The sequence below is a fragment of the Orycteropus afer genome, unplaced genomic scaffold (assembly GCF_000298275.1).
Source record: "Orycteropus afer afer isolate SDZICR_OR568_19922 unplaced genomic scaffold, OryAfe1.0 scaffold00050, whole genome shotgun sequence".
NCBI lineage: Eukaryota > Metazoa > Chordata > Mammalia > Tubulidentata > Orycteropodidae > Orycteropus > Orycteropus afer.
Genome location: NW_006921637.1, coordinates 6186543 through 6206574, shown reverse-complemented (window position 1 = coordinate 6206574; position 20032 = coordinate 6186543). Strand labels below are relative to the sequence as shown.

Sequence of the window (20032 nt, the reverse complement as noted above, 5' to 3'; positions counted from 1 at the left end):
ACACAGTATTTGTCACTTGGTAAGGATTAAAATAAACCTAAGTACAGTTTCTCAATAAGCTCCTGATGTACATCTTAAGTAGGAGACATTAGCAATAATTAGAATTATTGCTTTAGGTGAAAAGGAATTCAAAAGTATGTAAATGTTATTAATCTTCTGCTATAAAAGAGACATGAACTCAGCTGTTTGACTTTTGGTTATATAATCTTAACAAACTTACACATATGCATAAGGAAACATGCTTAAGGCTGTTAACTTTAGCATTGTTTGCAATACTGAAAAATTGGAAACAAACCCAACACCCATTATAGGGGAATAGATCCCTAAGATTGTGTATGTTCATATGATGGAAATCTGTACATCAGTTAATGTAAATTAATGTAAATGTGAACTGTAGCTATATGTTTCAATACAGGTAAATCTCAGACATGTTATCAAGTGGAAAAAGGAAGTTGCAGAAGATTAATTACAATATAAACCATGTATGTATATTTCAAAAAAAAAAAAAAAAAAGAACAATATTATGTATTAAAAGGATATGTACCAGCTTAAGAATAGCAGTTAGTTCGAAAGAGGGAGAGAAAGAGGGAGGGAAAAAGATCAGAGTGTGATGCACCCAGGGCTTTAACAGATATGAAACATCTAAACCAAAGCCAAACCCACAGCCATTGAATCAATTCTGACTTATAACAACCCTATAGAACAGAGTAGAGTTGCTCCATAGGATTTCCATGGTTGTAAATAAATCTTTATGGAAGCAGACTGCCTCACCTTTCTTCCATGGAGCAGCTGGTGGGTTTGAACCACTGACTTTTTGGTTAGTAGCAGAATGCTTTAACCACTGCATCACTGGAGCTCCTTGATCTGAAACAAGTATGCTAAAAATTTAACATCTACTACATGTTAGTGGTGAGTATGTGGAATTATTAGTTTCTCTAATTAGATAATACTATATTTTGTAAGGTAAAATGTTATCATTTTAGGCTAGAAATGCAATACTAAAGTCATTTTCTCAAGTCGTAGACAATTCACTTTTTTCCTTAGACTTTCAATATTTTCTAATTTTAAGACTACAAAACAAGTGAACACAATTTGGGTCTATGAATAAATACAGAGTTCACATAAGAAATGCCAATCACAATTTTTTTTTTCCTGATAGAAAGTAATTTATTCATGAACCAATGATCAAATGTGAAATATTCATGAAGGGCTTCCTTTAAAGCCAAGAAAATAAAAATTACAATAAATGACAAAATATATAAATTTTAAACATAAAAGAAATGGAAATATACTTTCTTAATTTAAAAAGACATTAAGAAAAGAAATTGGAAATATTTGAATTTCTGGATGAAAGTATCATTTATGGAAAAGAGCCATATAACAAGCCAAAAAGGAATACTATAAACTAAACCTATTGCCATCTAGTGGATTCTGACTCATGACCCTATAGGCCTGAGTAGAACTGACCCATAGGGCTTCCAAGGCTATAAATTTTTACAGACGCAGACTACCTCTTTTTCTCCCACTGAACTGCTGACCTTTTGGTTAGCAGCTCAGTATTTCAACCACTGCCATTGAGTCAGATCCGACTATAATGACCCTTCCTTGGGTTTCTGAGGCAATATCACTATGGAAATAGATTGCCCAATCTTCCTTCTGAGGATTGACTGGTGGGTTTGAACTGCCAGCCTTCTGGTTAGCAGTCAAATGCCTTACACAGTACACCACCAGAGCTCCTACTGTACCACCAGAACTCCTAGAATTATTATAGATATCTAATTTATTTATTTTTAAATTGTATGTTGGGTGAAAATTTACAGAGCAAGTTAGTTTCCTATTTAACAATTCATACACATTTTGTTTTGTGACATTCGTTGCAGTCCCCATAATGAAACAGTACTCTTCCTCCTTCCTCCCTGTGTTTACCATTTCCACCAATTGTACTTTACTTGTTCAGATCACTCCAATGTACTGCGTTTGATTGTGGGCACTATGTGAGTAGGAGCTCTGGTAGCATAGTGGCTAAAGCACTTGACTGCTAACCAGAAGGCTGGCGGTTCAAACCCACCAGCCACTCCTCGGAAGGAAGGTTGGGCAATCCTACTTCCGTAGTGATACTGCCTTGGAAACCCAAGGAGGGGTCGCTATGAGTCGGGGCTGACTCGACAGCACATAACAACAACAACAACATGTGATAGAGAGCCTTTCAAGGAGGATGGCCCAGAAGGTGAGGAGCTTGGGAATCTGAGCACACAACAATGAAGGACATGGAACAGATGAGGAATGCAGTGGTTGTCCTCAATTTCTGGCAGAATTTTCAAGTGGTGGGAAAATATGTTTCGCCTTGTTCCAGAGTTCAGAATTTGGACCTCTTGGGGAAAGTACCCTGGGGATTGAAATTTGGTGTCCAATATATATTTATATATATATATATATATATATATATATATATATATGGAATTCTGAAAAAATATAATAGCCCAACTCCCTCCCTCTCTTATATTAAGTCTTTTGCAGAATGCCAGAATCTATAGTAGTCTGTTGTTAGGTGCCATCGAGTAGTCACCAACTCATAGCGACCCTATGTACAGCAGAATGAAACACTGCCCAGTCCTGTGCCACCTCCACAATCTCTGCTATACCAGAGCCCATCGTTGTAGCCACCGTGTCAGTCTATCTTGTTGAGGACCTTCCCCTCTTTCGTTGACCTTCTACTTTACCAAGCATGATATCCTTCTCCAGGGAATGGTCTCTTACAATATGACCAAAGTAGGTAAGACAAAACTTGGCCATTATTCCTTCTAAGGAGCATTCTTCCAGGGCAGATTTGTTAGTTCTTTTAGTGGTCCATGGTGTTTTTAGCATTTTTCGCTGTAGTCTGTTGTTGCTGATGTTATTATGTGTCGTTGAGTCAGATCCGACTCATAGTGTCCCCTCCTTGGGTTTCTTAGGCAGTATCACTACGGAAGTAGATTGCCCAACCTTCCGAGGAGTGGCTGGTGGGTTTGAACTGCCAGTCTTCTAGTTAGCAGTCAAGTGCCTTAGGCACCACGCTATCAGAGCTCCCTCGCTGTAGTCTAGTGTGGTAGTTAAGAAAGACCAAGGACTCTCAGAGAGCCTGTTTGAACTTTGGCTCTGCCACTTGCTAGATGTGTGATGACCTGGACACTGTTACCCTTGGTGCCTCCCCATGATTAAAATGGTAATAGAAACTCACTACCTTGAGGCTGCTGTGAGGCTTAAATAAGTAACATATCGCAAAGTGCTTAGAATATTGCCTGTTGTGTGCAGTTGGGACAATTCCAATTAGCCACTCTATAGGACAGGATATAACTAACTGCCTTGTAGGGTTTCCTAGGCTGTAATCTTTGCAGGAGCATTTGACCAGGTCTTTTCTCCTCTGTCATAGCTGCTCAGGCTTTGAACAGCTGACCTTTCAGTTAGCAGTCGAGCATTTAACCATTATTCCACCAGGGTTCTCAGTAAGTATTTGCTGTATGAGATAAAGCAGTTGCTTTGATTGAAGCTATGTCAGGCCCTACCAGTAACTTCCTGATACTTCTACAGTTCCCAACCAGGAACTCTAGGCTCTGAGGAATAATTCTGGAAAAGGCTGACTCAATTATTTTTCAAAATCTTGCAGTTCTTTGAAGGATTACTGTCAGTGATACTTTGATACAATGAAATTACTAATATGTTTTTTTTGAAAATATAATAATCATGAATTCAAAAGATAGGGACAATATTTTCAGGAATTCTTAAATTAGATGTTTAATAGAAAAAGTTTTGCCAAGTGGAAAAGAACCTTAAAGAAAAATAAAACTTGAAATAACAGAAATTAAAATTGGGAAGCAGCATTATTTGTAATCACTGCTATTCTTAAAAAAACAAACAAACAAACAAAAAACCTCACTGCCATAGAGGCAAATCCGACTTATAGTGACCCTCCTTGGGTTTCCGAAGTGATGTCTTTATGGAAGTAGATTGCCCAGTCTTCCTTCCAAGGAGTGGCTGGTAGGTTTGAACCGCCAGCCTTCTGGTTAGCAGTCAAATGCCTTAGGCACTTTGCCACCAGAGCTCCTAACTGCTATTCTATACTATTTTATTTAATTATTCTTCTTCAATTACTGATAATTATTAATGATGCTGCAGGATATAGAAATATACAATGAATTAATTAATTCTTTTATGTGGTATACAAATCAAAGCATGCTTCACGACTGAATATCCTTCTCCATTTTGAGGCTTAGTGCTTGTAAAAGGCTGGTGGTTCAAACCCACCAGCCACTCTTCAGAAGGAAGATCGGGCAATCTACTTCTGTAGTGATAGTGCTTCGGAAAACTAAAGGAGGGTCCCTATGAGTCGGCTCTGACTAGACAGCAGTGAGTTTGGTTTTAGGTTTAGTGCTTTTTTTGGTAATTCTTTTGACTGGTTTTTGGATTATCCTATAACTCTCTTTGCGTTTTCTTGTTACCTGACTTCTGTGTAGTTCTCTTTACAATACAGCATTTATATTATCCTTTGAGCCATTTGATTTACAGTTGAAGAATGTACAATTTTGCTTAAAAGTTTCTGTGTCTTTTTTTGATGGGCTAAGAAGCATAAGGTATGTGCTCTATCTCCTTTTCTTGCTCACTGCTTGCCTAAAGTAGGAGGTATCAGACTTGGAGTTAATGGGGCAGTAACTTGGCTGTGGTCTGTGTTACTCAGTAGCCTGTAGCCTCCATAGATACTGGTTCCTCCCCAAATTCCTGGCTTCTTATCTCTGTATGTCTGTCTTCGTGTGCTTATGCATGCACCTGTTTTTGAACTATTGAAAGGTATGTCACTGTTAATAATTAACATCTGTTGCCAGGAATCTGGATTTTCCATTACTAGAATTACCTGTGCCAAGCAATTAAACAAATATGACTCCTAGTAATCTTATCAACTAAAAGAATTTTTTGTATGCTTCATAATTTCAAAGTATTCAAAAGAGTTAGTTCTAATGCCCCAGACACTTTTTCTTTTACTTTTGACTATTTAAAATCTATTCAGAAGGAAAATTACTTTTGCTACTTTCCTCTTTGATCTTATATGTTTGTCTTCTGAAGTCTTAAGCAAGTGATTTTTAAGTTATTATTCATAAAGTCATAATAAGAGTATTCACATTTTAGCTTGGGACCCGGAATTTAAAAGGTTTTTTATTCAGATACTATAGTAGTGGTACAGGGAAAAAGCCTAATTGAATTTGCTTTCCTTACCTAGTCCACATGCTATTTCATTTAAAAACTAGTGCTTTGAACCGTTTCTTCTAGTTCAACCTCTGGCTGAAATTTGCATTTCCACCCCAGATATACAGAATCAGAACCTACATTTTAACAAAGGAATAAGATCGTGTTGAAGTATAGTTCTGGTTCAGTATATCTGGGGTGAAAATGTAAGTGTCAGCAGGGGGTTGAACCATAAGGAACTGATTTGAAACCCTATTGACGAAAGCTAATTGAATTGCCATCAACATCACTGAAAATAATATCTTAACAAGAGGGCAGGCAATAGATGAGTTAGAATACAAAGTTGACTGAAAATTTTCTGCTATCCTTAAACATACAACAGTAAAATAATCCCATTTGGATAAACTTGTTGGGGAGAGTCACCAGGTAAAAAATGGAACACAGAATGTTTTTTTTTTTAACGTGTAGTATTTTTCCTTTTTTTTATTTTCAAGAAATCATCATTTATATCTGGCATAGTAGAATCAAGAAATACTGGTCTGCTTTAGAAATAAGAACTAACTGGTACATAATAGCATAAGTGATTTGTGTATTAGTTCTTCTTAAGTAAATCATTTCTCCCACAATTTTGTTTATGTGGTTAGCTTGGAGGAGGGGCAGAGAAATGTTTTAAAGGTAAATTGCAGTTCACTTTGGTATAATCTTCATAAATTCAGAGTTAGTTTGATTTAAATAAATACATTTTTTTGTTATCAGGACTCCCCAGTCTTTCTTGATATTGTCATATATATTTGTGGGAAGATGGCCTTCTATGTTTATTTTTCTTTATGATAATCATACTGACAGATCAACCTGGATTACCCTTTGAGTACATCTATAAAAAGTCCAAGGGATTAGTCAACTTGAATTGCCATTTTAATCCCATGTTTGACTCTAGTCTCTTCCATGAACCTCTACATATATATATAGAGAGAGTATATATAGTATTTCTTCTTCAATCACTATTTTTAAGGTAGGCCTATTAAAAGTATAAGGAACTCTGGTTGCATAGTGGTTAATGCATTTGGATGCTAACCAGAATGTTGGCAGTTCAAACCCAACAGCTGCTCCATGGGAGGAAGATGATGTAATCTACTTTCATAAATATTTACAGCCTTGGAAACCCAGTGGGGGTATTATGAGTCAGAATCGACTGCATGGCAATGGGTATGGGCTCCATGAAGTAAGTAGGAAATGTTTGGGCAGAGCTCATAGCTCCATGATTAACATTCCACCTGAGAAGCTATCTACCATTCCTAACAGAGATGTTGGTGTTAGAGCAGTATACCAAACAAAGCAAACCCACTGCCATTGAGTTGATTCCAACTCATAGTGACCCCCATTGGGTTTCCAAGGCAGTAAATCTTTACGGAAGTAGATTGCTACTTCTTCCTTTTGAGGAGTGGCTGGTGGGTTTGAATTGCCAAACTTCTGGTTAGCAGTCAAATGCCTTAGGCACTGCACCACCAGGGCTCCTTAGAATAGTATAAGATCACACTTAAGTTTGTTTGGAGCAGTGTATAAAAACTTGCAGATGCCTTTATTTCTGTGCCAGTGCTTGATTTATTAGCAGGTAATCTAGAATAGCAAGCATATCATCATTAAAAGGAATATTCACATCTTTGCCAAAGAACAAACAATTTTCAGAAATGAAATAATGGGGATATAGTTTAAAAACTTTGTAGAGTTTTGAGTTTTACTATTGGATAATTTATTTCTAATAGGAATAAAAGTATCCTGCAATTCATAGATATTTTATTTCTTAAACATTTAATAATTCTAAAACCAAAATCCAGGGAAAGTTAAACTTTAATCTGTAAGTATCATGACAAAAGAACTTCTGTAAGCTAATTTATAAGATCTATGTGTGGCATAATACTTTCCATACATTAATGTGATCCTGAAAATTTCTTTGTAAACTGAGTATATTTTCCTTTGTCTTTTAATTGTGGAGATGTTTTATATATTTCATCTCCAGTGCTCCTGGTCTACAGCTGACTTCCTAAAACATTAACTTTGTTTTTTCCCCTTAATGTCTGTACCAAGATGTTGTAATCTCTAAACAAACTATTAAGTATGCTACACCCAAAAACCAAACCCAATACATTGAGTAGATTGTGATTCATAGCAACCCTATAAGATAGGGTAGAACTGCCCTCTAGGTTTTCCAGGCTGTAAATCTTTATGGAAGCAGACTGCCCCATCTTTCTCCTATGGAGCAGCTGCTGAATTCAAAGCACTGACCTTTTGTTGGCACTGAGTGCTTTAACCATAGCATCACCAGGGCTCCTAAACATTCTCAAGAAGCCTTTAAATAAATAATAATGATAAAAAAATCAACTTCAGTCTTTTGTAAATAGAATAATTATCCTTTAATTAATAAAGTTTTAACTTTTGGCTTTATTTTAAAATAAGTCATTCATATCTATTGCAAAAAGGTCTTGGAATGGCATCTTCTAACCTCCTCCAATCTCACAAGGGGGAAGCAGAGTCATCAGCAGCAGCCCAGGGCTTACTCCTAACACGCCAGATATATTGCCACCCTCCAACCTTTTACCAATTCCGACACCAATTGTCCTTTCCATGGCACTTACAACTTTTCTGCTGGGTTCAATAATTCGTTGTAATAGCCACACAAAGCTCACAGACAACACTGACGATTTTGGGGTTTATTGGGGAAGTAACAGGCTACAATTCAGACTCAGGAATGTGCTCAGAATACAATTCTTCAATCAGGACAGTCTCCCTCTGATATGCCCTCAGGCACAACTCTTTGGCCCTTGGTGTCTCGGCCTGGCCTCTGCCCTGCTTGGGCAAGTGTTACAAAGCTCTTTTAGCGCTGCTGATAGGTACACTTAGGTGTACCCGACTCCATCAGCGAGGCTTCTGTCCAAGGGCACTCAGCTTTCTCACTCTGTGGGCCAGGTAAGCCCGCCACTCTGTCTCATGCCTCTTGGTTCCACTGCTACTGTCTCTCTGCTGTGATGTCTCTCTCTACTGAGGCATCTCTCTCTTCTGGGGCATCTCTCTCTGCTGCACATCTCTGCCAAGGAGATCCAGTGCAGGGATCTTGGGTCCAAGGATACACTCTACTTCACCTCCAGCTCTTCTCTCTTGATGGCAGTGAGATCCCCTCTCTGCCTCTAGAAGAGCTCGTGTTAGGCCTGGCAGATTGACAAAACTAACCAATCCCAACATCAGAGTTCTACACACCTTATTTGCATGGTCCCACCCAGTAATCCAGTGGGGGTTACAAAGACTATGGCTAGAAAAGCCATACCAAGTAATTCACTGCACTACATCTATAAAGGCATACCTCATTTTATTGTGTTTCACTTTACTGTGCTTTGCAGATGTTGCATTTTTTACAAATTGAAGGTTTATGGCAACACTGCATCAAGTAAGTCTATTGGCATAATTTTTCCAACATGTACTCACTTCACATCACCATGTCACAATTTGGTAATTCTAACGTTTCAAACTTTTTTATAATGCTATTGAACACTTAATAGACTACAAAAAAAATGAAAAACAAACTCACTCCCACCGAGTTGTTTCTGACTCACAGGGACCCCCATTGGGTTGCTGAGGCTATAAATCTTTATGGAAGTAGGTCTCCAAGTCTTCCTTCCATGGAGTAGCTGGTGGGTTTGAACTGCTGACCTTCCAGTTAGCAGTCAAGTCTCTTATCCACCATACCACCAGAGCTCCATTAATAGACTACAATATAATATAAATATAAGTTTTATATGCACTGAGAAACCAAAACATTCATGTACTAGCTTTATTGAGATACTTTTATTGCCATGGTCTGAACCAAACTCACAGTATTCCAAGATGTGCCTATATTTCATTGATATGTGTTAGTGTATATTTTATGTGTCAGATGATTATAAAAGCTAGAGGTAAAAAGAGATAAATGTCATATTGGGTTTTTAAAATTTGTTGGGCCTCTTTTAGGATCAGAAAGATAAAAGAGCAAAATGGAGCTGTGAGTTTAGTCTAAGGTCTTAGATCTGGTTTTCTTAACAGAGTTCTGTCCTGTGTAGATTTGAAGGAGCAGGTGGTTGCTTGAGTAGAGGAAGAGGAAATGCACTTCTCAGTTGTGCATGGAAGTTAAATGTCTAAAAGGAGTGTGAGTGTCTTATTGAAGTACATAAATAATATATCAGAAATGTCCTTTTTCCTACTGGGAGTGACCCATGTTGGTGTGAATCTTTGTCTCAGGAGCTGCGATCACGTGAAGAGGAGCTAACTCGAGCAGCTCTTCAGCAGAAGTCTCAGGAAGAATTGTTAAAGCGGCGTGAACAACAGTTGGCGGAGCGTGAGATCGATGTGCTGGAGCGGGAGCTTAACATTATGATATTTCAGTTGAATCAGGAAAAGCCTAATGTGAAAAAGAGGAAGGGGAAGTTTAAGAGAAGTCGTTTAAAACTCAAAGATGGACATCGAATTAGTTTACCTTCAGGTATGATTGTGTTCAGGTTTTGTATGTCTTTGCTTCATCAGACCTAGGAAGAGATGTGAAATAAGATTTAAAACATTAAATAAATATCTTCAGTCATTTACTTCAATTCATATTCATAAGTAACCAGCTATACAGTTGCCATTTAGTCAACACTGAATCATGATAAACTCCATTGTGTTTCAGAGTAGAACTGTGCTCTTTAGGATTTTCAATAGCTAATCTTTCAGAGTAGATTGCCAGGCCTTTGTTCTGAGGAGCCTTTGGGTGGACTCAAACCTTCATTTTTTGGTTAGCAGTGAGCACATTACCTGTACTATCCAGGGACTCAGTATTCATTATGGAATGAACTAGTTAATTTTTCACGTATGAAACAACATGAGGAGTGAATTACAGTACGTTTTATACAAATTTTTAACTCTCTGCAGGCTTTCATATTAATGAATTAATTGATTTATTTCTTTTAAAGTCAAAATGGAACTTCTTTTTAGCTGATTGCCATGAACCAATGCGAAATACCAAATATTGTGGTATTGTGAAAGTCCAGATTAAAAAACTTTTGATATTTCATTGTTAAGTCTATTATTTCTACATAATCTAAAATGTCATCTGGTAACAGTATGTTTGAGACACTGATGTTAGAGCTTTTCAGCAAAATATAGCAAATACTTCAGTTGTATTACTGTTATCATCTGAGGGTTTAGCATCCTTGAAGTACAAAAATGAACTAGTAAACCAGTTGTTGCTGTTGTGTGCCATTGAGTCGGACTTGACTCTTAGTGACCCTTCCTTGGGTTTCCAAGGCAGTATCACTAAGGAAGTAGATTGTCCAACCTTCCTTCCGAGGAGTGGCTGGTGGGTTTGAACTGCCAGCTTTCTGGTTAGCAGTCAAGTGCCTTAGGCACTATGCTATCAGAGCTCCCTAGTAAACCTAAGAAATCTGTTAAAACATTTTTAAAACTCTGTGACAAAAACATAAAAGAATTGTTTTAGGAAAAGTTAAAAAGAATAGGAAATAACAAACATATATTAACTCAGTAACTTAAGTCTTTAATATTATGTATTATACTTAATTTCAGGACAAACCAAATACACCTACTGTATTTTGTTATTCTTTTTAATACTAGTAAGAATGGTGACAGAACAAGAGTAAGCTGCACTTTTATAGAATATTTATTAAATATCTACATTTCTTCATCTTTCTGTCTTTCTAAATGTATGTATTAGAATTCTTTAAGGATTCTAGTGTTTTCCCAAGATGTGTGCTAAAAGTATAGAATTTTGAAACTGGAAGCAGAAGTGCTTGTCCTTGGGCTTACAGCTGGGTCCACTGGGCTTCCTGCTCTGGTTGAGGTGAATGTTGTATTTCCTGGTTCAGTCTTCCTGTCTGGTGGGTGGTCTAAGGGCTCTGCTTCTGCTCTCCTACATAGTCCTGACCTCTTTTCCCTCCTTGGGCTGCTCAAGAGCCATGCGACTTCCTTGAGCTGTGCTGTGCAGGAGCCTCCCACTGCCACCGCTTTCTTGGCACTGCCACCTTATCAGAGAACCTGGCCCATCCTGCCACATCCTCCTACACTGCAGCGTTTTATTGCACGGCCATGGGTTGTACCTTATCTTGGTTCATTAACAGATCTAGGTGTGGTACAGAGAGAACTAGTCCAGTCTAGCCAGCTGGGGACCTAGGGTGACCATCTTGCATATCCTTGCTATCAAAAGTAAGGGTTTCAACTGCTCTGACTGGCTGTGTGGACCAATAATTATTCATCTGCCTCCAGAGTGCACTGTGCCTCTGCTTCCACTCTCATCCCTATTAAGTGACCTCTTGGGCTCAGAGGACATTCAGTTAACATCCAGAAGTTGTAGCCAGGAAATGTAGTCAACCTGATTCTTAAGTATTCCATCTGGCAGGGTCCAGTGTATAGTAAACAAATGGTGTATTGCCATTTTTGTTGTTTAAAAAAGATATTTGTGGGGACTTCCCATGGGGTGAATCACTCCATCATACAATCACCAATTAAATGTAAGCACAAAAATGTCACAATGTCTGAGAGACAAAGACTTATCACAGTCCACACAAAGAAGCAAGATAAAGCAGTAGAATTGAAACAAAGGACCAGGATACAGACCCAGAATACATACATAAGATGGCAGAATAGGCAGACAAACTACACAGCTTCTTCAAGAAAGAGGAACTAATTGACACAAATACAGAAGATAATTCTGGAGCCTGGAGCTTTGAAAAGAAGGATACAGAAGTGAATTAAACACCAAGTAGTAGAAGAACCAGAATGAAAACAGTGAATAAGGAGACAAATGGAGCTGCAGACTGTCAGCTATCCTGATGGCATGAACCATTTGAATATTTTCAAGTGGTGTTAGGACCTGAGAATTAACCTAAAAATCAGCCCTGCTTGCCAAGGGATGCATGGATGCACTGGTTGCTTATGACTGAAAAGGGAAACAGTAAAGAAGGAGACAAACTGAATTGTGGACTTTCAGCTGTCTAGAGGGTGCAGCCATTTTCAGTATTAACAAGCAGTGGCCATTTTGAATATTTAAAGTGACAGTGTTCTTGTTTACATTCCAGTGACCTAAGAATAGGCTTTGCTTACCAAGGACAGCACAGACCTATGGGAGGCTGTTGACTGGAAGGAGACAGGTGGTGAATGCGTAAGTGCTGCCAACTAGTGAATATAGGAGCACAGTACCCTACTTACCCAGATACATCCAAAGAAAACAAAACTCTTGGGTGAATCACTCCAACATACAACCACCAATTAAATATAAACACAAAAACATCACAATGTCTGAGAGACGACACACCATCACAGTCCACACAAAGAAGCAAGATAAAGCAGTAGAAATGAAACAAGGGACCAGGATACAGGCCCAGAATACATTCCAGAGGAAGAAGCAGCATTAGGAATCTCTGATAAAGAATTCAAAAGTATTATATTTAGATACCTTCAATGGATTAAGAGACAGAGCAAGGAAAACACTGACAAAATTGAGGAAAGCACAGAGAAAACCTGAGGACAATTTGAGAAGACAATACAAGAACAAAATAACAAAGGAAAAATTAGAAATGATAAAAACTCTACAGATAATAATTCAAAAGATTAATGCTACATTTTCAGAAATAGATAACAGATTGAATGGGGAAAGGACTAGATTTTAATCAATGGAAGACAGAATTAGTGAGATTGAAAACAAATACTTCAATATTTCTTTAGAAAGGGATCAGTCAGAGAAAAGAACAAAATAAAATGAAGAAAGTGTAAGGTTCATGTGGGAAGAGGACTAACTGAAGTGCAACTGGAATTCCAGAACAGGATAAGACAAGTAAAACCACAGAGAATATTGTTGAAGATTTGTTGGAAGACAGTTTCCCTGATATGATGAAAGATGAGAATATATCCATTCAAGAAGTCCAAAGAACTCCAAACAAGATAGACCCCAAAAGAAAATCATTAAGACATAATTATACTCAAATTCGCCAAAACCACAGACAGAATGAATCCTGAAAGCACCATGGGAAAAATGAAGAGTTACCTACTAAGGACAACCAATAAGACTGAGCTCTTATTTCTTGGCATCTATAAAATCCTGAAAGAGAAAACACTTCAATGAAGAATTATATACCCAGCAAAATTATCCCTCAAATATGACAGTGAAATTAGGACATTTCTAGATAAGCAGAAATTAAAGGAATCTGTTTAAACCAGACCAACCTCACAAGAGATGCTAAAGACAGTCCTTTGGACAGAGAACCAATAACAACTGACCATTAACACATGTGATGACATAACCCAGAAACCAGTCCATTTATGGAAGTATCCAAAGTAAGCTTACAAGATTGGGAACAGGGAACCGGAGACATCAGTTGACAAATGAGCACAACTACAAACCAAAAAGAGGGGGAAAATAGCATAATTAGAGAACTTATAATGGTGAGGAATTCAAGACAATTGCAAGATACAATGGACTGTTCTAAACTTGGAAAGAAAATAATAAACTACAGGGCAACCTCAAAGAAAAATGATAAACCTTCAAATCAGTAAAAAAGAGGACAAGCACAAATATTTAGCAAATACTAAAACAGTAGCAAAGAAGGAAATGATAACACAATTCATAAACAAAATGAACTCAGCACAGAAAATTTTATGGAACAAAGAAATCAGGAACACCACAAAAAAAGCACATAACAAAATGACAGCAACAAATTCACACTTGCCGATAATTACACTAAATGTCAATGGATTAAATGCACCACTTAAGCAACAGAGAGTTGCAAACTGGATAAGAAAACATGACCCATCAATATGCGGTCTACTAGAAACTCACCTTAGGCACAAAGACAAAAATAGACTAAGAATCAAAGGTTAGAAAAAGATATATCAAGCAAATGACGATCATAAAAGAGCAGGAGTGGCAATATTAATTTCTGTTGTTGATTTTAAGACAAAAACCACCATAAGACACAAGGAATGTCATTATATCATGATTAAAGGATTGATTGAGCAAGAGGACATAACAATAATAAATATCTATGCACCCAATGAAAGAGCCCCAAAATAACTTAAATCAGACTTTAACATAATTGAAAAGACAATTAGATGACTCCACAGTCATAATAGGAGATTCTACTATACCACTTGGAATCACAGATAGGAAAACTGGAAAGAAACTCAACAAAGACACAGAAGAACTAAACAATACAATCCACCAACTTGACCTTATAAACCTCTACGTAGCACTTCACCCAACAGTAGCACAATATACATTCTTTCCCAATGCATATGGAACATTCTCCAGGATAGACTATATATTAGGCCACAAAGCAAGCCTTAATACTTTTAAAAACATTGAAATACTGCAAAGCTTCTTCTCAGATCACAATGCTATCAAATTAGAAATCAGCAATACGAAGATCAATGGAAAAAGAACAAACACATGGAAACTGAATAGCCCTCTGCTTGAAAACAACTGGGTAATAGAAGAAATAAAAAGTGAACTTAAAAAATTCCTTGAATTAAACAGGAATGAAAAGACAAGATACCAAAATCTTGGGACACAGCAAAAGCAGTGATCAGAGGCCAATTGATAGCAATAAATGTACACGTCAAAAAAGAAAGAGCCAAAATCAACACCTTAACCCAACATGGCTAACAATTAGAAAAAGAGCAGTAAGAAAAGCCTACAGTCACCAGAAGAAAAGAAATAATAAAGATTCATGCAGAAATGAATTAAACAGAAAATAGAAAAAAATCAACAAGAATGGAAATTGCTTTTTTAGAAAGATTAATAAAATTGTTAAACCACTGGCAAATTTAACAACAGAAAAGAGGGAGAGAATACAAATAACATGAATAAGAAACAAAATGGATGACCTCACAAAAGAACCAACAGAAATTCAAAGGATAATATGAGGATACTATGAAGAACTAAGGAGTTCTGGTGGCATAGTGCCTAAGGGATTTGACTGCTAGCTAGAAGGCTAGTCAAACCCACCAGCCACTCCTCAGAAGGAAGACTGAGCAGTCTACTTCTGCAGAGATCCCATCTTGGAAACCCAAGGAGGTGTTGCTATGAGTCAGAACCCACTTGATGGCAGTGAGTTTGAAAGTTTTTGGTTTGGTTGTGAAGAACAATACTCCAATAAATTTGAAAGTCTAGAAGAAATAGACATATTTCTAGAAGTATACTACTTACCTAAAATAACACAGACTGAGATGGAAAATTTGAACAGATCCATAACAAAAGAAGAAATTGAACAGGTCATAAAAAAAATTACCAACACAAAAAAGCTCTGGCCCAGAAGGTTTCACTAGAGGATTTTATCTAATTTTCAGAGAAGAACTTAACCTACTCAAACTATTCCAGGACTTAGAAAAGGATGGAATCCTCCCAGATTCATTTTTGTGAAGCAAGTTTAACTTTGATACCAAAACCAGGGAAAGACATCACTGAAAAAGAAAACTACAGATCAGTATCCCTCATGAATATAGATGCAAAAATCTTCAACAAAATTTTAGCCAATAGATTCCAACAACATAACCAAGAAATAATGCTTTATGGCCAAGTGGGGTTCATATCAGGTATGCAAGGATGGTTCAATATTAGAAAAGCAATCAATGTCATCTATCACATAAATAAAGGAAAAGAACCACATGATCATGTCAGTCGCTGCAGAAAAGCAATTTGATTAAATCCAACACTCATTCCTGATAAAAACTCTCAGAAAAATAGGAAGAGAAAGGAAATTCCTTAAGGTAATAAAGGGCTTATGTGCAAAACCAACAGCCAACATTATTCTCAATGGAGAGGCACTGAAACCATTCCCCTTGCGAATAGGAACCAAACAAGGATGCCCTCTATCACTACTTCTATTCAACATTGTATTGGAGGTCCTAGCCAGGGCAATAAGGCAAGAAAGAGAAATCAAAGGCATCCAAATTGGTAAGGAGGAGGTAGAACTATCTCTATTTGCTGATGATATGATCCTATACATGGAAAACCCAAGAGACTCAGCAAAAAACTGCTGGAACTAATTGAGAGATTTAGCATAATGGTGGGATACAAGATCAACACACAAAGATCAGTTGGATTCCTCTACACCAGCAAAGAAGTTGCTGAAAAGAAATAAGGAAATCAATATCATTTATAATAGCTATCAAGAAAATAAAATACTTGTGAATAAATCTCACTAGGGACACAAAAGACCTGTACAAAGAAAACTATAAAAGACTACTTCAAGAAACCATAAGAGATCTGATAAATGGAAGAACATACCATACTCATGAATAGGAAGATTGAACATTGTGAAGTAGTACCCAAAGCAATCTATACATTAAATGCAATCCTAATCCAGATTCCATCAACATTCTTTAAGGATATGGAAAAACCAATTACTAACTTTATATGGAAAGGAAAGAGACCTCAGATAAGCAAAGCACTATTGAAGAAGAAGTACAAGGTAGGAGGTCTCACATTCCTGTATCTCAAAATTTACTATACAGACACAGTAGTCAAAACAGCCTGGTATTGGTACATTGACAGACACATAGACCAGTGGAATAGAATTGAGGACCCAGAAATAGATCCATTGACCTATGGTCAGCTGAGTTTTGACAAAGAGCTGAAATCCATTAAATGGAGAAGAGATGCCTTCTTTACCAAATGGCAAAACTGGATATCCATTTGCAGAAAAAAGAAACAATACCCATACCTCACACCATACACAAAAACTAACTCCAGATGGATCAAAGACTTAAATGTGAAATGTAAGACTATCAAGGAGCTCTGGTAGCATAGTGCCTAAGGCATTTGACTGCTAACCAGAAGACTGGCAGTTCAAACCCACCAGCCACTCCTCAGAAGGAAGGTTTGGCAATCTACTTCTGTAGTGATACTGCCTTGGAAATCCAAGGAGGGGTCGCTATGAGTCAAATCTGACTTGAGTGCAGTGAGTTTACTTTAAGACTATAAAGTTCCTCAAGGAAAAAATAGGGGCAAATTTAGGTGCCTTCCTTTATGGCATAAATCGACTGTAAAGCATAATCCAAAATGCACAAACAGCAGAAGATAAACTAGATGAATGGGTATTTTTATGTGCTTCCAAAGGCTTCTCCAATAGAGTCTAAAGAGAACCTACAGACTGGGAAAGAATATTCAGCAACAATATATCTGACAAGGGACCGATCTCTAAAATTTATAGAAAACTCCAACACCTCAGCAACAAAAACACAAACCAATTAAAAAATGGGCAGAAGACATGAATAGACATTTTCACCAAAGACATTATTCAGGCAGCCAAGAAACACACGAAGATATGTTCCCAATCATTAGCCATTAGAAAGATGCAAATCAAAATGAGATACCATATTGCCCTAGCAAGCAACAAGTTAGAAAATAATAAATGCTGGCGAGGCTGTGGAGAGATTGGGACTCTCATACCCTGCTGGTGGGGCTGTAAAATAATATAAGCACTGTGGAAAGCTGTATGATGATTCCTTAAAAAGTTGGAATTAGAAATATCATTTGATCCAGCAATCCTATTCCTAGGTATATATCCTAAAGAAGTGAGAGCCAGGACAAGAACAGATTTATGCACACCCATGTTCATCACAGCACTATTTACAATAGCAAGAAGATGGAAACAACCTAGGTGCCATTCAATAGAAGAATGGATGACCAAACTGTGGTACATACACACAATGTAATACTATGTAACACTAAAAAAATAATGTAGGTTCCATTACATTATTGGTGGCAAAGCACCCCAGAACATAGATGAACTTAGAGGACATGCTCAGTGAAATAAGTTATTTACAAAAGGTCAAATATAGTATTAGTACATTATTGTAAAAAGTCAAGGAAACATTTATATATGAAAGGAAACTTTATTTGTTGGCTATCAGGGGTGGAAGTGGAGGGAAAGGGACACTGGAGAAATAAAAAATAATAAAAACATATAATTTTGATTTAAACAACAAAAACTTGACAGGTTTTGTTTTATGTAAGAAGTGTATAAGTAGTCCTGGTGGCGGTGTGGTTAAATGCTTGGCTACTAACCAATAGATTGGCAGTCTGAACCCATCAGCAGGAGGAAGATATGGCAATCTGCTTATGTAAAGATTTACAGTCTTGGAAATCCTGTGGGACAGTTCTACTCTGCCCAATAGGGTCACTATGAGGTGGAATCGAATTGATGGAATGAGTTTGGTCTTTGTGTGATTTTTTTGGGTACAATTATCTTATAAAATAATTATTACAAATTATTGGTAGCCTTGAAACATAACCTAAAAGTGAATTTTTAGGGTATTGCAGATATACTCAGTGATCAGAAAATTGCTTGTAAGTGATAGACATAAATACACAGTTGTTGTTAAGTAGACAGTATACATTATTAACATACAGTGTAAATTAATGTTTATCTGGTTTGTTGAGGTGAGAATAGGCTGTGGGTTCTTATTGATTTTACCTTCGACCTCTCTGAAAAAGGAAAAAGAAAGGTAAATATTCAAGTTTTCTTCTGATGGTTGTTTTTAGTTGAAGTATTACTTACAGTACAACTGACAGCAATGTCTTATATGTGTCAGTCAACAATAATTCAAAAATAAAATATTTTATTTATGATGAGCCATGTAGTTTCAAATATGTAGGATAGCAAAATTCAGACATTGAAAGTGAGTTTTCTTTAGTTTCTTAATTATATTAGCTTTCTTCTATGTTATGACAATGTCTTGATAATTAATATTCACAGTTTCCTCCGAGAAATTTGGCAGGGGATAATGAGAAACTGAAATGAACTCAGAAGAATCAATTAAATAATTTCAATGATTCCTTTGTCTTCATTGGTAGAATGATTAAATAGAATATCTCAAGATTCACACTTTTACTTTTGGTTTTCTTCACAGTGTTCCTTTGCTAATACCTTGAGTTTATTCAAAGCTGACTGAATATTTTTGACTATATTTTACCAGATTTATTTTATTCTTGGATTGTACTGTTTGGCTTTTCTCTTTCTGAGAATAGAGTGTGCAGTGTAGTTGCAGATTTACTTACCCGTTGCCACATAATAAAGATTCCAGTAAAAACATAACCAAAAAATGTATGTAATCTTAATCCACACAAAGGAATGGAAGTCAGTTTATGGAATTTAGCATTATAGTTACAGCCTTTGTTCACAACAAACTGGCTACTATTGAGTGTGATTCCAACTTATAGCAATAGGATTTCCAAGGCTGTAAATCTTTTCGGAAGCAGACTGCCTCATCTTTCTCCTGCAGAGTGGCTGGTGAGTTTGAATGACCAACCTTTTGAATAGCAGCCAAATGCTTTAACCACAGTGCCACCAGAGCTGCAGTATTAATGTAATACTGGTACCAGTTATGGAAACGTTCCTTTTCTCATTAACATCCCCAACTTTATATTCTCCCCCTCACACTCTCACACACACACACACACACACACATATAATTAGGACAGAATCCAGAAAAGAGGAATGGTACTATAAAAACATTTTTCTTCTTCAGGAATTTTGCTAGAAAATAAAATTATTTGTATCTCAAGTTCAAGGGAGTTTGTTTCCTGCAATATTCTAGTAAAAATTCTTTGGATTATCAAATTGTAGTACTGTTTGATAGTATACTATTAAGAATGAAAGCATCTGATTGAACAGTGATGATTTACTTTCACGGTGTTGCATTACCCAATTATTTGAATTGCTTTTGGAGGATTTTTCCATATATATCCCCAAGTTAAAGAATTTCTCTGAAACATATTTGAGACTTCTACAAACTGGCTCTTAAT

At 36.9% G+C, this 20032-nt stretch overlaps 1 protein-coding gene across 1 annotated transcript in view; it reads left to right on the top strand.

Annotated features, from left to right (window-relative positions):
* The window catches only part of MAP3K21 (mitogen-activated protein kinase kinase kinase 21), a 142313-nt gene that overhangs the window by 70077 nt on the left and 52204 nt on the right, over nucleotides 1-20032 (top strand). Inside the window, exon 5 of the mRNA XM_007938480.2 lies at nucleotides 9481-9721. Coding sequence (XP_007936671.2) covers nucleotides 9481-9721 — 241 coding nt within the window. The remainder of the gene's footprint in view (nucleotides 1-9480; nucleotides 9722-20032) is intronic.